The sequence below is a fragment of the Panicum virgatum genome, chromosome 5K (genome assembly GCF_016808335.1).
Source record: "Panicum virgatum strain AP13 chromosome 5K, P.virgatum_v5, whole genome shotgun sequence".
NCBI lineage: Eukaryota > Viridiplantae > Streptophyta > Magnoliopsida > Poales > Poaceae > Panicum > Panicum virgatum.
In genome coordinates, this window is record NC_053140.1 from 55,526,352 (window position 1) to 55,542,092 (window position 15,741).

The 15,741-nt window shown below is 49.3% G+C and overlaps 2 protein-coding genes across 5 annotated transcripts; one reads left to right on the forward strand and one right to left on the reverse strand.

Annotated features, from left to right (window-relative positions):
- Positions 1-3,288: 3,288 nt before the first annotated feature.
- LOC120708736 (protein TRANSPARENT TESTA 1-like) lies at positions 3,289-6,253 on the reverse strand. Its single transcript, XM_039994132.1, has 2 exons — positions 5,317-6,253; positions 3,289-4,215 (listed from the first exon to the last, which is right to left on the reverse strand). Exons 1-2 carry the CDS (start codon positions 6,049-6,051, stop codon positions 3,793-3,795), a joined length of 1,158 nt encoding a protein of 385 aa, XP_039850066.1. The 5' UTR covers positions 6,052-6,253; the 3' UTR covers positions 3,289-3,792.
- Positions 6,254-11,229: 4,976 nt separating this feature from the next.
- On the forward strand, positions 11,230-13,594 carry LOC120708737. 4 transcript variants are annotated; one of them, XM_039994136.1, is made up of 6 exons: positions 11,230-11,460; positions 11,752-11,833; positions 11,929-12,204; positions 12,339-12,550; positions 12,662-12,941; positions 13,022-13,594. In XM_039994136.1, the coding sequence occupies exons 3-6, from the start codon at positions 11,941-11,943 to the stop codon at positions 13,352-13,354; spliced, it is 1,089 nt and encodes a 362-aa protein (XP_039850070.1). In that variant the 5' UTR covers positions 11,230-11,460; positions 11,752-11,833; positions 11,929-11,940; the 3' UTR covers positions 13,355-13,594. The 4 variants fall into 4 exon arrangements, with proteins under 4 accessions (XP_039850070.1, XP_039850067.1, XP_039850071.1 ...); XM_039994133.1 differs by lacking the exon at positions 11,752-11,833; XM_039994137.1 differs by lacking the exon at positions 11,752-11,833 and having other exon boundaries at positions 12,662-12,932.
- Positions 13,595-15,741: the final 2,147 nt, after the last annotated feature.

Below are 15,741 nucleotides of genomic sequence, written 5' to 3' on the forward strand. Positions count from 1 at the left end.
AGGCATGCTATATGAGATCACATAGCGCCCGTATTCGTAACCATGCTTGTGTTAGTGATAATATATATCCCTTGTTTTTGGACAATCATATTTTAAGGAGAAATTTTGCTGGCCTGGTCGGTGTATCTTGACTGCAATTTGTCGAGTGCTGATATAATCAGGCATAAAAGAAATAGGACAGGTTGATCTAATTTAATGTGCATGTAGGCAGTAGTCAAAGGCCTTGTTTGGCAATGCTAGAATTCTAGCACGCACACATCCCGAAAAAAAAATCTCACATGTATGAAGCACTAAATGAAGTCTATTTGCAAAATATTTTTAGAAATGGGTGTAATTTTTCGCGACGAATCTAATGACGGTAATTAATCGATAATTAGCTATAGTGATGCTACAGTAAAATTCCTCTAATCGCGCGGTCAAAGGCCTCATTAGATTCTTCAGGGTCACTAGCGCGGGGGTTCTGAAGTTGGTTTTGTAAACTGGCTTTGTTTGACACCGTAATTAGCGGTCAAAGTTTACTATTCATTACCATGCTACAAAACCAAACAAGGCCAAAGCTACATACTGCAACTTGCTATAGATTATAACTCAACCAATGTTATGGCACAGTTATAAGAGAAACGGGGTGTTTATTTCTTTCAGAAGGGAGGTATGTGCAGATAGTTTTTACTTGGAAAATAACAAGAAAAACAGAAAAGGCCGCGAATTTGGTGGTGCATCCTATTCCTCTACACCAACGTCAAGCGAAGCGGCGGCGGTGACTGGTTTCTTTTTTGAAAAGTGAAAACCAGTTGATGCGTAAACAATGTTTCACTTGTTTTTGCTTCAATTCTGTGGGTGTGTGAAAAGGCGGAACGCCTTCGGTCTGCTCCTTTCCTTGCCTCGCCCGACATTCTTTAGCTAAAGTCGCTCGCTCTTACCTCCCTCTTTAATCATTCCTTCAGTGAAGCGTGATTGAGAGATGAAGTTTGAGCGGACCTGGAGAAGGATGGGTTGCGAAGCTGCCAGTGCTACCAGCTGCCCCTGCAAGCGAAGTGTTGTGTGCATGGTGCTAGTTCTTGTAGCTAATTAACTTGGCAATCCAATGTGCATCTCCTAATTAAACCGTATATATGCTGCCTGAATGTGCAGCTCCCGCATCCCGTGACGCCAACGTGACGCGCGCGCTGAGATCGATGTGGTAATACAAACAATAGGTGGCGTCCTAATTGCTGTCATAGCAGTTCGTACGTGTAATCATTGATTCATGTGAACACATGCTGTGTGCGATATGTGTGGAGCTAGCTAGCTTGCTGCAAATGGCCCGTCCACTTGAGACACGTCACGTCACGCCGCGCGGCGACACACGCACGATCAACGTCGTCGTCCAGCCATGGCCCGAATGTTGCTTGCGGCCGCAATGCCAGATCGATCGCCCGGAGCTAGCCCGCTCGTCGTTCCCACCCGACACACGCCACGCGACACGCCCGGCAGGATGGCCCCTCCCGCGGCCATCAAGTTCCGCTCGCATTGCTTGTTGTTTCACCATGTGAACCGGGCGGGCGTGACAGGATGGACGACGATGTGCGCGCATGATTTGTTGCTTACCTCGGCGAGCCCGACCGGGTGGGAAATAAACGGCCGGCGGCGGCGCGTTGCGTCGCCGAGCCGACAGGCCTTCGTGGCGGGTTTTATTCGGAAGCTAGCTAGCAGTACGTAGCATAGAGGCAGCTAGCACATGATCCTCGGCGCAGCACGTACTCACCCTGCGGGATTGCATCACCGGCCGGCCGTCCAGGCGGTCACCTTCGGCGCTCGCCCATGGCCTCCTTTTTGACATTCCTTCCCTCTTCACCCGCCCGTGGCTCCAGCCGCGTCCGGCGGCGGCGGCGTCGCCCGAATCCTTCGCAGATAGGCTGGGTCTCGCTGGGCTTCATGCAAGCAAGACTCTCGATTGCTACTTGGTAGTACATACATACATACTACTATGCAGATAAAGCATGTGGACTAGTCTACTTCACGAGCACGCATATTTTTCAAGTGTCAACCCCACCAACTGGTGGAATACACGAACGTATACACGTCAGGCCTTTTACCATCTTTCTTTTCCAGTTTTCTGCCCGCATACCATCGCACTCGCGCCAAATGAAGGCTGGATGAAGTGAACACACACTCGAGTCTCGATCGGTCGGGATCGCGGCGCGTGAGACCAGGCTGTGGTCCATGGCCGCCCCAAAGTTGGACTCGGAGGGGGAAAAAAAGAAAAAAGGGTCCTCGTCACCTTGGCCCCCAGGGGGGCTTTGGAAATGTGGAGACGAAAAGCATATCTGCCAAAGCAGGCCCCCAAAGCTAATCCGCGCCATAATTACTCTCTTAGCAGGTGCGACCGCCGCCCACCACCACTTGATCAAGGTAGTAAGAGCTGCGTGTGTGTGAGTGCGAGTGCGATCATCCTTGTCCAAGCTAACCTTTGATCTTGTCCGCGGTGTGCTGCGTCTGCGTCCGCCTGCTGACGCGATCGATATCGCTAGGTGCGCGTGCATCCGTCGCTTTCCCTTGTTGACTTGCGCACACATGTAGCCCTCCGCGAGGAATGATGAATTTTTTTGCTAGCTAGCTAGCGCCACATAAGAGGCCAAATCCGCGCTGCATGCTCCCGCGTGTATGCAGACCGGTAGACTGTACAGCATGCTAGAAATTAGCAAATGCAGAGTAGCATCGTCTACACAGCAAAAATACTGCATCTGCATGCATGGTAGACCTTACTGTTACCTGCACGCCTTCACATATCTGCTGTATTCAGCCGCGCATGTGTTTGTTGCCATAGCCAGTTTGCAAAAGAAAAGTATGGTAATAAGATTGCCACTAGTTTTTTTTTTTGAAATGATGATTACCACTAGTTATGTTACATAGAAAATGGGCCAATACGTGCATTGTATTGTTCAGTGCTAAAAAAAGGTACTCTAGCTAACCTAGCCAACAAAAACTTCTTTTCTTGAATACGCCGTGCATCATTGTATTAAGAAGAATAATACGGTAATTAAGTTTGTTACACGACATGCATCCTCGTGACAGTCGCACCAAACTCCTGCAAACTTGGCTCAAACGAAAAACTAGTTAAGGGCGTGCCAATAGTTTTTTCATATTTTGACATAGCAGTTGGTTTTCCTTAGTGCATTATGGTAGGTTAAGAGTTAAGACACAAATTTAAGTTTCTTCGTACAGTATACACATCAATATTAATCAAGTAAAAAAAGTCACATATGAAACCGAAGGAACAGATCAATCTATATAAATTCAAGATGATGGTTACTGAAAATAGTAAGAACAAACATCGTCGAAGATAGTAACCGGTTGATCAATATATGCCAGTTAACAATTGACCATGCCTCAATACGCACGTCTCATGGAATTGTATACCAGTAGATTCCGGACTACGACATCTAATTAGCCTGTGAAGCCGGGAAATTTTCTACAGTACAAGAGGTTACATGGACAGCGGGTAACGCAGCCTGCAGCAAGGTTCCGGCAGAAGAAAATTCAGCTACTTCACAGCTTAATTTGGTGCAAGCAGCTAGACACCTTATTGTTGATCTATCATGCATCTCGCTATAAATATTTTCCCTGGATACATCATCAGCATTGTTGGTGCTGATGTATCCAAGGAAATATCTGGCTACGTACTGCTAGTTCTCAGTTACCTTGATCCTAGTAGCATCATCGTTGGATCGGTTGCATGGTTCATTCGCACGCATGCACGCAGCACATGCAGATGATCGTCGATCGATCACATCTCACCGACAAGTAGTAGTACTATATATGGTGGAAGCGTCGGACCTCACCGGCGACGGCGGCGGCGGCGGGGTCGTCGACGGGGCGGTGGTGGGCGCCGAACGAGCGGGCGTGGTCGTTGAGGGAGCGCTTGTGCTTGAAGTCGGACCCGCAGGCGCAGAACCATCGCTTGCCGCAGTTCTTCTCGTGCGTGCGCCAGTCGCCCTTGACGGCGAAGGGCTTGGCGCAGCGGCGGCAGCGGAAGGGCTTGGCGCCGTGCTTGCGCTTGTAGTGCGTCTGCAGGGTGCGGAAGTCCTTGAGCGGCCGCGCCCGCGGGTGCCCCACGTTGTTCTTGCACCCCGGCGCGCAGCAGTAGCACGGCAGCTTCAGCATCGCCAGCGTCTGCGTGCCCTTGAGCGACTCCGGGCCCTTCCGGTACTCGCGCCCGTGGCCCCACATGTGCATCTGCAAATATGCAATGCATGATGCTTGTGTATTACTATTAATTAGCTGCTGGTTGGAGAAACTGTGATTTGTCTGAAATTTTATCAACATTATATTTTCGTGTTTGCATCTACTACTACACTGCATGACTGTGATCTTAACAACTGATGATCACTATTAATTTAAGCATCGGTGCATGCAGGGATGATATAATAGTGTGTGAATGATCGAGGAAGGCTATCCATGGAAGCAAAGGTCATCAGTCATGAAGATGAGTTGGATCTATCAATCGAGTTCCAACAAAATATCGTGATCTGTCATCTCTATGTGCAAGATCTTGCGTGCACTCTTGTTGCTGCAGAATATAGATCGATGACGTCGAAAATTCAAGACAATTGTACATGTGCTACCGTGATCTCTAACTTATAGTAGAACTCTACAATTCATTCACACCATTTTTGCAAGTTCGTGCGGGCACTTTCAATAACGACGTGCCTTCTGTTTTTTTAAAAAAAAATCTAAATCAGCAAGGTAAATCTTTTATTATCTTATTATTTGGCCAACAAACGGAGCCTCCACGTTCGCTCTCAAGGCCTAGAAATTCCCACATTAATCGGAGAAAAAAAAATTTACCCACCACAGCTATTACGATAAAAATTAACCTAAAATACCCCTGTGCCTAATTAAAAATCATCCACCAATGCCATTATGAAAAATTCAATATAAAATATCATTTAGCTATGTATCAGTTACAAATATATACTATTAATAAAAACTAAAGCTAACAGCAATCAATCAAAATAAAATAAAAATAAGAATAATTATCTGCATAATATTATTAAAGCTCAAGAAATCAAATTGTTATTATAGGTAGATCATAGTTGAATTGTTTTAATCAACAATAAAACATAATTTACGATAACAGGATGATGTATAGTAAAAAAATAGTATAATCTTTAAGTAAGGATACAACGACATGCAAATTTTTGAATTTTCAATACTAGTCGCGAAAATGCGCGGGCTATGCACCTAGTTAATCATAACTCGATCGATCGACTTACAATAGCCAAAACACTAGTAGGGAAGCAAGAAGATCCACGCACAGAGGAAACATCACAGTACCTGCATGTTGTTATATCGGTTGAAGGTCTTGTTGCAGACGTGGCAGATAAACTGCACGGGGCCGACCAGGATCTGCGCCGGCGTCGGGATCCAGTACCGGCAGCCGATCGGCAGGCCGTTCTCCGCGCCCACCACGCCGAATTCCCCCAAGCCGTTGTTGTTAGATCCTTCCACCACCGACGCCGCTAACTCGCCGTGCTCATGCTGCTGCTGATCGGCCGTCCCCTCCACCTTGCAGCCGCCATGCACATGCTTCCACTCCTCACCCTCGTCCTCATCATCTTCCTCCTCCACTTCGTTGCCTTCCTCCTCCTCGTCGTCGTCCTTGTCTTCCATGACGACATCCTCAATGCCGGATCCACCCACCGGCAACCCAATATTCAAATCCACCCCCGACTGCGCCAGATCGGTGCTCGCCCCGCTCATGGCGATCTCTTCTTTGACCGGGCACTGCTCGTGATGATCATCGGCCCCTCCTTTCCCCTCCCCGAGCTTGCTGAGCAGCGGCAGGCACGTCACGCTGCTCGCTTCCTCCGCTCCTCCACCAGTTCGCCCCTCTTCTCCGAGCACCGCCACTTGCTGCCCGGACGCCGCCGCCATCGAGGCCGACGGCGACGAGTCAGACGACGACGACCACGACGACGGCGACGAGGACCGCCGCGGCGGCTTGAGCCACTGGAAGAACGGCGACCCCACGGCATCACCGCCTTCCATGGCACAAGCCCGCAGCCCCATGGATCCCGTGATCGCCGATCGACCCTCTCACAAGCTATTATATATATAAGTAGGTTCCGGCTCTCTTCTTGATCTTGGAGGGGGGGTTTGGTGGAGAAGACGGAAGAGGAGGAGGAGGACAGGTAGCTGCTAGCGCCTAGCAGCAAAGCAAGCTGCCCAATGTCAAGGCGTGCCTGTCACGGCCCTGCAGAAAAACGAAGGGTCCGAGGCCACCAGCCCGTTGCCATATATACGCTCGAAGCCAGTCCAGCGCCTTCTCCCTCTAGCTGGGTAGCTCGCTAGCTCCTTTTACGTGTCCACCCCTCGCGCTCGCGGGTTGAAGTCCGGAGGCTTTCACACTCGAGGCAGGCACGGAGATGAAAGAAAACCCGCTCCGGATAACGCGTGGCGGTGTGAACGAGCGCCGAGCCGGATGCGCAGCGCGTGCTCAGAGCAGAGTGGAGCAGTGAATGCTCGTCACTGGCCAGTGCTGGGGTAGTACCGGGCGTTGAATGGGGTTTAATTTGGTGAGGCACGCTGGGACGAGGAACAGAGGATGGAACGGGGTTTTCTTTCTTTTGTGTCCTCATTCTCCTACATCAGCGTCTGCGGTCTAGCCTTGTTGACGCATCGTCGTCGTCAGCTACTTTCCTATTTTAGTTGCTAGCGCAATACTGCCTTAAGATTTGGACTACAAGTTGTCTTATGATTGATGAGCATAAAAAGAGGAATACTCCAAGCGAGATGACCACGTTACCCTTTCAAATTAAGGCAAAACATATTTTTTAATATAAAAATTGTTTTGCAAATGGCAGAGAAGTCTATAAAAAACTTACATTATTAATCAACAAAAAGTAAGAAACACAGAAAAATTATAACTTGTGGGACAGTGGGGTCATGGGATGACGTACGACCGGATAGGTTGTAGCCACTTTGAGAATCAAACAAAACTAGCTTAGGCCCTGTTTGGAACCGTGTTTGCTTCGCTTCTGAGCCAAAGAAACGAATTAAACCCGCCAAACGGGCTGCGGCGGACGCGCGTTGCCCGGCCGCCGCGCGTTGAATAAGCGGCCGTTACAACGTGCGGCCCCAGAATTGCGAAAAGCGAGCTCCGACCCGCGTTGCGCTTATGCGCGCCTCGCTTTTTTGGCTCGCGGTCCCAAACGGGGCCTTAGAATGGTTAGCAGCGATATATGGTTGTACCCCCAGTCCATTAGATGCCAAACTTATGATTTAGTGCACTCTGTGTCTCATTAATATATTTTATTAAAAGATGCTCATAGCTGTTAGGTGTGTGTCCATACCTTAAGGCCAGTTTCAATGGGAGTCTTCTAAAAGTTTCATAAGCATTAAATTTTACGTCACATTAGCAAATTTGATAATATGATAGGAAATTATATGAAGAGAGGAATGTGAGTTTCATGAGATGAGAGCATGGCTAATAACAGTTGCCGGCTGCAAGATGACCAGCTCATCATGCAAACAAAATTAGCTGTGGTGGTGGACCCTGCCATCTTGAATGCTCTCCATGGACATGAACCAATAAGAGCCAAGTGAAGAATGGCCCGCTCCCCTCTCTTTGTTGCTTTCTCTCTCTATCTCCCACGTTGGATTTCGCCCGCACTTCACCCCTTATAATACTTGCTCTAAGAGAGTAGCTTTATTCCCATAACATTCCTCCAGCTTGATTATCAAGTTCTCAGTCTTGATAACTGTACGATAAAATTATACACTAAGACTGGCCTTATAAGGAATTGGCGTTCATACATGTGAGCATATATCTTGCCACTTGATAAGTTTGCATGAAGATGTTCTTAGTTGAGAAATTGATGTTCCTACTTCTACTCGTTATGTTACAGGTTAGTGCAATTGTTATATACTCTCGTTTTTCTAACTTTGTGATTGTGCTCTTAGTATTCACAGGTCCATATGATTGTACCCCTATTGAACACGATTTTGCCCCTGTTTTGACTATTGACTAGAAGCAATTAACTTTGTAATTACACAATTCTTACAAAGGAAGTTTAGCGATCCAAACTGGATGTTCCCCTTCCTCCTCTTATAATTAATTTGTAAAGATACTAAAAAAATTCCAAGATACTCATGGCATGCATTGCATGTCGTCTTTCCTTTTCCACTTGAAAATTTTAGATCGGAAAGTTTCAGCTCACCCCTAGTGTCGTGTCGGCACTGTTGTTGTTCTCCCACCAGACCTTCTCTCCAATCCCCAGGAATATCCAGATTAAGACCAGAATCGAGCTCAGTCGAGCACCTTTCCCCCGTAATCTCTGCACCCTCGTGACTGGCAAGACCACCAGAAAACACTGAAAAAAACGTAACATTTTGGTGCCGACATAGCCCCGAGTGCAGCTTTACCTTACTCCCGTAGACACATGATGACATCAACCGGGCCAATGCGAGACGCCGTCAAAAAAGCAGGGACGCCGCCGCGTGACCGGACCCCGCCGTTGCTTCCGATCACCCGGAACGCATGGGGCCGGCCGGTTCGTTACACGACCACGCCGGCACGCCGGCGCCGCACATTTAACCGTTCAAAGCCGTTTGCGCGACGTGTCGAGCGAGCGAGCGCACCGGCCTGAAACCACGGATGCAGGGGGCGCGCGCGGTGCTGGCCAGAACAAGTAGGCGAGCGGCGTTCCAGGGTGTGCCGCTGCCCACGCAAGAGCCCAGGCGCGCGAGGCGCGTGCGCTTGTGATCGTGGATGGCTTTTTGGGACGGAGGGCGGCGGCACACGTAGAGGCGCCAGGGGCCAGCCATCGTTAGCCCGGACCGGACCTGACGAATTGGAGAAAAGGGAGGGAGGGTTGCGAATTCAAAAGCGGCGGAACCACCGGGTCGCGCCGCGTGACGCCTTGGCCGTGTTGGACCCGGTCTCGCCTGGGAGCTGGAGCTGGAAACTGGCCGCCCTGTAGCCGCTACCGGCGGGGGACCGTCACAGACTTTCAGGTGGTCTACTGGTGTTACTGGTGTGGGCTGTGTCGTTGTGGACGGACGGAGTGGAGTGGACTCCGAAGCAGCTGCAGCAGAAAGGGCTCGGATCGTGCCAGGCCCTTGCACGGTCGAGGGCCGAACGCGGCTGACACGCGCACTCCCATGTGGATGTGGCCTTGTGTGCAGCATTTTCATTTTTATATTTAAAAAAAATCAAAAATATATGGCCGTTCCAAAAAAATTCAAAAATGGGTCTCTGTCGCCCATGGGGAGGGCGACAGGCCCCTTGTCGCCCAAGCAGGGGGCGACAGTCCTTTTTTGTAAAAAAAAATTTACAAACCGATTCTCGATCAGCGCGGCGGCGGGGGGCGGTCGCCCCCCGGGCAACAGGGTCCCCTCCTCTATATAAGCCCCCCACCCCCATTCCCTCCTCATTTGAGCCCAAAAATTCCACTAAAAATTCAGAAAAAAGAGAGAAGAACTTCCAACAAAAATCCTGAAAAAAGAGAGAGGGGTGAGGAGAAGGGAAGCGGCGAAGCCCTGCCGGATTACGCACTTGTGATCTGCAGGTAATTATATTTGAATCCATTGATATTGTATAGCAATTTAATATAATTAGTGCTATAGTAGATCAATTTAAGTACGATTTCGAGGATAGAATTAATTTTTGGATAGTGAAATATAGAATTTTAAATTTATAATGATAGTACCTTATTGATATTACAGCATAAGTCAATGGCTACCTCCAATTCTTGAGGATTTTCATGGACCGAAGAAAAATCTAGTATAATACTTGATATCATGACACATCTTTTAATCAGTAAGAAGTTGGATCCATTAGCGGATGGTACGATAGAGATGGTGTTGTCCAAAATAGTAGAATTTAAAGATTTCACAATGTTTCGAGGTATTACAACGCAAGATGTAAATGGACACCTGTTAGAACGTCGGAATATATATACATGAGAGTATGTGAACTAGCGAATCATCATAATGTCATTGGATTCTTACAAAGTTCTTGTAAGATGTGGATGCGGCCAGAGGTGTATGAGATGCACATTAAGGATTCCTCTCTTTTTTTCTGGATTTTTGGTGGAATTTTTGGACTCAAATGAGGAGGGAATGGGGGTGGAGGGGTTATATAGAGGGGGAGACCCTGTCGCCCGAGGGGGGGCGACAGGCCCCCCTGTCGCCCGTTGGGGGGGGTGACCGGCCCCTCCCTCCCCCCGCCGCCGAGCCCCTGCGCCGCGCTGACCGAGGACCGGTTTTTGTTTTTTTTTTACAAAAAAGGTCTGTCGCCCCCTGCTTGGGTGACAGGGGTTCTTTTTGAAATTTTTTGGAACAGCCATATATTTTTGAAATTTTAATTTTTTGAAAAATATAAAAATGAAAAAAAGCCCTTGTGTGCACGTCCGTACCGTGGGGCCCATGTCTAGTTAGCGGGCTCGTTCATTCGTACTAGCGTGCTACTGGGCTGGAAGCCTCCACTCATCGGCCCATCATAACGTCCAACTCCGCGGCAACGGCCCAGACCGGAAGCGACGCGGCCACCAGCCAGTCAGCACAAGAAGCCGGAAGGCGATGAACGGGACGTCGCCACTTTACGCCGCGCCGGTCTCCTCGGTCCTCCTGTCCAACCATCATCAGAATCCCCGTCATGAATCCACGGACGAGCGAGCCCAGCGGTACGGTGGTGCTCGCAACGTACGGTGAAGAGTCGCGGTCGACCAGCCGTGCAGTCGCTGCCGGCCTGCCCACGGTGCGTCGATCCTCTCCGGGCGCCGTTGATTTGTTTGCCGAACGCGGGAGACCGACGATTCAAGACGCTAGCGCCATACCACCGCCTGTTTACGGCCAGCGAAAAGGACTCGATCACCGAGATCAGATGTGCGTGCGCCGAAGGCGGCGGCGGGGATCGGTGGAGTGGATGGCATCGCCCGCTCGCTGTCACTGCCCGAACAGCATAGACACCGGCCGGATCGCGGGTACAGACAAACTGGACGCACCGGCCGCAATCGCACCGCGCAGCAGCAGCCGCCGCCGCCGCGACAGGCCTACACAACACCGGGTCTTGTCATGTGGGACAAAGAGACTGTTCGGCTGGTAGAATAAATAATGCTCGGCTGGTAGAATGAATAATATTATGTGAGAGAAAATAAGTCGAGACAAGCCGTGCCAAGATCAGCCGAACAGGCTCAAAACCGGCGGCGCTCATTATCAGATGGGCATCTAACCTAGCCCTGATCGGCAGCTCTGGCTGATCCCGACTTCCCGAGAGACCGGCCGCCTCATACCACAAGCTAGCGCCCGGCAAGGCCAGCGACCTCTCTCTCATCTCCACCCACGCATCGCTCATTCGCTCATACCCTGGGACTTGGGGCCTGGGAAAACAACCGCAGGACGCGGAGGGGTGCGTGCACACGGCGGAAGCTCTCGCTCGCCGGCTACCGCACTTTCGGGCCACCGTCCGAATGGCAGGTCCGCCTGATCTTTTACATCAGTTGGTTCTTTGACGATTCTCGATACTTAATCCTCCTGCCTGTAATTGTGCACGGTACAGGTAGAATTTTTGCAGTGAATGGTAATATATTACCTTGTGGCAACTTGAAATTTGTGCAGTTTCGATCTTTCAGAACTTGAGATGCGGTGCTAGCTAGTTTGGTACTCAGAACTTGAGATTTATCTTTGCTTCACCCCAGAACTTGAGATGCTTTGCCGTATTTACTTTAGCCCTAATTCCATAGTCGCCTGCGTAACTGCTGCTTCCAGGCACAGTCCATGGCTCCATGCGCATGCACTGGCGCACTTGAAACTGCCTGCCGCTCCCGTTGGCTCTTCTGATACTCTCTGAGTCTCTGATCACCGTGCCATCTAGATGATCGGTTTCTTCAGTCGCCAGCTTAATTGTCATCCATTTGAGGGGAATTTCGATCGTCTCACGTGCAGGTTGACTGACGGATGAAGATGGTCGCGCTTTCCAAAGTAACCCTGGTGTTTGCAGCGGCGCTGCTGGGCTGGGCGTACCAGGCCACCCGGCCGCCGCCCCCGGCGATCTTGGGCGCTCCGGGAGGGCTGCCGATCACCTCCCCGAGAGTCCGGCTCAAGGATGGCCGGCACCTAGCCTACACGGAGAACGGAGTGCACAAGGAGAACGCGAGGTACAAGGTCATCTTCGTCCACGGCTTCGCCTCCACCAAGGAGAGCGGCTTCCCGGTGTCCCAGGTAGTAGCAAATCTTGCTCGATCGTACTAATTAATCTGGAATCGCGCGCCGCCGTGTTTGCGTGCATGATCGAGAATTGTGTAATCAGCAAAGCTCGAGCCTCACTGCTTCTTGTTTGTTTGTCACGATCGCAGGAGCTCGTGGAGGAGCTGGGGGTATACATGCTGTTCTTCGACAGAGCCGGGTACGGCGACAGCGACGCCAACCCGAAGAGGTGCCTGAAGAGCGACGCCACGGACGTCGAGGAGCTCGCCGACGCGCTGCAGCTCGGGGACAAGTTCTACGTGGTCGGCTGCTCCATGGGCGGATACGTCGCGTGGAGCTGCCTCCACTACATTCCGCACAGGTCAGGGCAGAGCAGCTCGTACGCACTCCAAAGCAGTTCACGAATACTCCTACAACGCAGCTTCAGATGATCATCTTGTTCTGGGTGGATGGAATCGGGGGCTTGCTGCAGGCTGGCCGGCGCGTCGCTGGTCGTGCCGGCGGTGAACTACTGGTGGCCGCTGCCGGACGGCGTGCGGAGGAGCGCGTACGGGAAGCTGGACTCCCGGGACCGGAGGACGTTCTGGATCGCGCACCACGCGCCGCCGCTGCTCTGCGCCTGGCTCACGCAGACGTGGCTCCCGACGTCGCCGATCGTCAGGGGCGAGCGCGGCGCGTTCACCGACAAGGACTGGGAGATCCTCACCGAGCTCTGGAGGAAGCAGCGCGAGAGCGGCCAGCAGGTGGATCGAGTACAAATTCACCCTATTTTGTTGCAAATTTTACCCGTACTGACGTGGAGGGAGGAAATCACATGTTTTTTTCTCCTCAGGCCAAAGCGACGCGGCAGGGGACGTACGAGTCGCTGTGCCGCGACTTGACGATCCTGTTCGGGACGTGGGAGCTCGATCCCACGGAGATGAGGAACCCGTTCCCCGACGGCGAGGGCGTGGTCAGCATCTGGCAGGGGTACGAGGACAGGATCGTGCAGGTGGAGATCCAGCGGCACGTGGCGCGGAGGCTGCCGTGGGTGCGGTACCACGAGCGCCCCGAGGCCGGGCACGCGCTCCCGGACATGGACGGGGTCGGCGACGAGATAGTCAGGGAGCTCTTGCTCGGCGCCGGCGAGGCGCCGCAGAGCGAGCCGCCGCGCGCGCCACAGTAGCTGAACGTGATGAGAGGTTGGTGAAGAAATTAAACGGGCAGGTGCATATCCGCATGTATGTAGGTGGAGAATAAACGGCGTTGGGCCAAATCTACGCATCGATGTCGTGACGAGTTGGGAAGTGCAGGAACTTGGTAGTTGATGAACATAAGTGGATGGAATTAGCAATTAGCACAGCTGGACAGTGGCGTCATGGTACTTGATCCATATTGATGGATTAAGACCCTATCTAGTTGCAAATAAGTCACCTACTTATAAGTTAAAAAATAAAAAAATTAATTTAATTTGTCAAACAATCCTAACTTATAAGTCACCTCAACTTATAAGTTTTAAGCAGCTCCACCCCAACTTAAAACTTATAATTCCCCTTTTTCGCATGGAGCCCACACCTTTTAAGTCACTTAACAACTAAACACCCTTGACTTTATAAGTCACTGATTTTAAGTCATTTGACTTATAATTAGGTGACTTATTTGGAACTAAACATGGGCTAAGAAGCTGCCCAACGTAAACTTGCCGTTATGGTGCCAGCATATACTCCGTCTGTTTATATTTACATATCGCATTAAGTTTATTCAAAATTAGATTACACAAACTTTGATTAAAACTATATACAAAAATAATAATCCACCATGAAATATATATTGATAGTGCATACCTTGGATAATATAGTTGTTGCTATATTTTTCTATAGAGTTATTTTTTTCGGTATTCTATAGATTTAGTTAGAGCTAATTAAATTTGATTTAGGATAAATCTAATCGGATATGTAAATAAAAATAGATGGAGTATAATTAAGATTGAACCTGTGCTCCGCTGAGAAGTTTGGCTGTTCGAGTTATATTCGTCCGGTGTGGGAGTAAATGATCTGCCTAAAGAACCAGATCCGAGCACGGCATGGCAGGGGAGGATGATCAAAGATCAAGGATGAGATCGGCGACAGCCGGCTGGGAGCTCTGCATCTCTGGACGGGGGCTCCTATTCAACCACCGGAAGATGCGGATGGAACCAATCACACAACCCACCACGGCCCATCTTTCTTTACTGAAAGCGCGTCGCGCTCCAGACCAGAGAGAGAGGCCACGTCAGCTCCGAAAATATTGGCCGTCGGATCGCGATCCGACGGTCAAAATAGATAGAGACGTAAATTTTGCAAAAAAAACCCCGAGCTTTGTAAAAATGAATACGGAGTCCATCAATTTAATGGAAAACCACTCGGACTTTGTGGAGCCTTACTTTATAAAAAAACCCAGTAATCGTGCCGTACTCCGTGAATTTTGTAAAAAAAACCCTGGACTTTGTTAAAATAATTCTGAAGTCCATCAATTTTATGAAAACCCCCTTTAACTTTTCAGTAATTGACCGGTACTCCATCGACGCCAAATTTACCAAATAACCCCCGCAGTCTACCAATTTTACGAAAATCTCCCCGGATTTTTTGCAGTTCAATTTCTTAAAATAAACCTGAACTGGAGGGCATATTTCTGCGCGGCGCCCTGTACTTTGTTAAAATAATTATGAAGTCCATCAATTTTATGAAAAACCCCCTTTAACTTTCCAGTAATTGACCGGTACTCCGTCGACGCCAAATTTACCAAATAACCCCCGCAGTCTACCAATTTTACGAAAATCCCCCCAGATTTTTTGCAATTCAATATCTTAAAATAAATCTGAACTGGAGGGCATATTTCTGCGCGGCAACGCCGCGCAATGTTCTAGTAATTGCTCAGCACCATCGCTCAGCCAACAACACAAGGTCTGTATTGGCATGCATCATGAATACACAGATCCACAACAGTCAACAAACACAACGTGCCATAGTCAGCTTATGCCGATGGGCAGGTATACTTTTTATCTTTTCTTTTAATCTATGTTAGTATTTTGTTTATTCCTAAAATAGCATAGCCAACATTTATTTAAACTCAGTTCAACAATTCCAATAAACTGGTTCAACATTTTATGTGAAAATGTTGAAATAGTAAATAGAAAATGTTGAATTAGTATGTTCAAAATGTTGATTGTTAAAAAAAGATAAAATATATTCATATTGGATCTTATTTTGTTGCATAAAATCTAAGTAACATCATGGTTCAAACAGAATCTAAAACGCATTTATGGTTTGAAAAAAATATAAGATCAAAGTCTCACGGCCAAAAAAAAAAATCAATTGAGTACCCCTCCCACATCAGCCATCCAGACGCCGACATCTGTCCCCAAGCCAGCCATGCGTTGAGCGGCTGTCCACGAGCTCTCATCTTATCTGTTTTTTTTTTTGCACGGATCTTAAATATTGGAAGATAACTAACAAATAATTTTTTGGAAGATATATAGGAACCGGCTCTCTGGACGGATCGGGCCGCAATGCGCCGTGTTTCTGTTTTTCACCG

What these genes read in the sequence shown, in the direction of transcription:
- LOC120708736 (XM_039994132.1), bottom strand. Translation starts at nt 6,051, where the DNA reads ATGGGGCTGCGGGCTTGTGCCATGGAAGGCGGTGATGCCGTGGGGTCG. An exon ending in ACCGATATAACAACATGCAG is followed by an intron (nt 4,216 to 5,316) that starts GTACTGTGATGT and finishes GCATATTTGCAG; the next exon opens with ATGCACATGTGGGGCCACGG.
- LOC120708737 (XM_039994136.1), top strand. Translation starts at nt 11,941, where the DNA reads ATGAAGATGGTCGCGCTTTCCAAAGTAACCCTGGTGTTTGCAGCGGCG. An exon ending in CTCCACTACATTCCGCACAG is followed by an intron (nt 12,551 to 12,661) that starts GTCAGGGCAGAG and finishes GGCTTGCTGCAG; the next exon opens with GCTGGCCGGCGCGTCGCTGG. An exon ending in GCGGCCAGCAGGTGGATCGA is followed by an intron (nt 12,942 to 13,021) that starts GTACAAATTCAC and finishes TTTTCTCCTCAG; the next exon opens with GCCAAAGCGACGCGGCAGGG.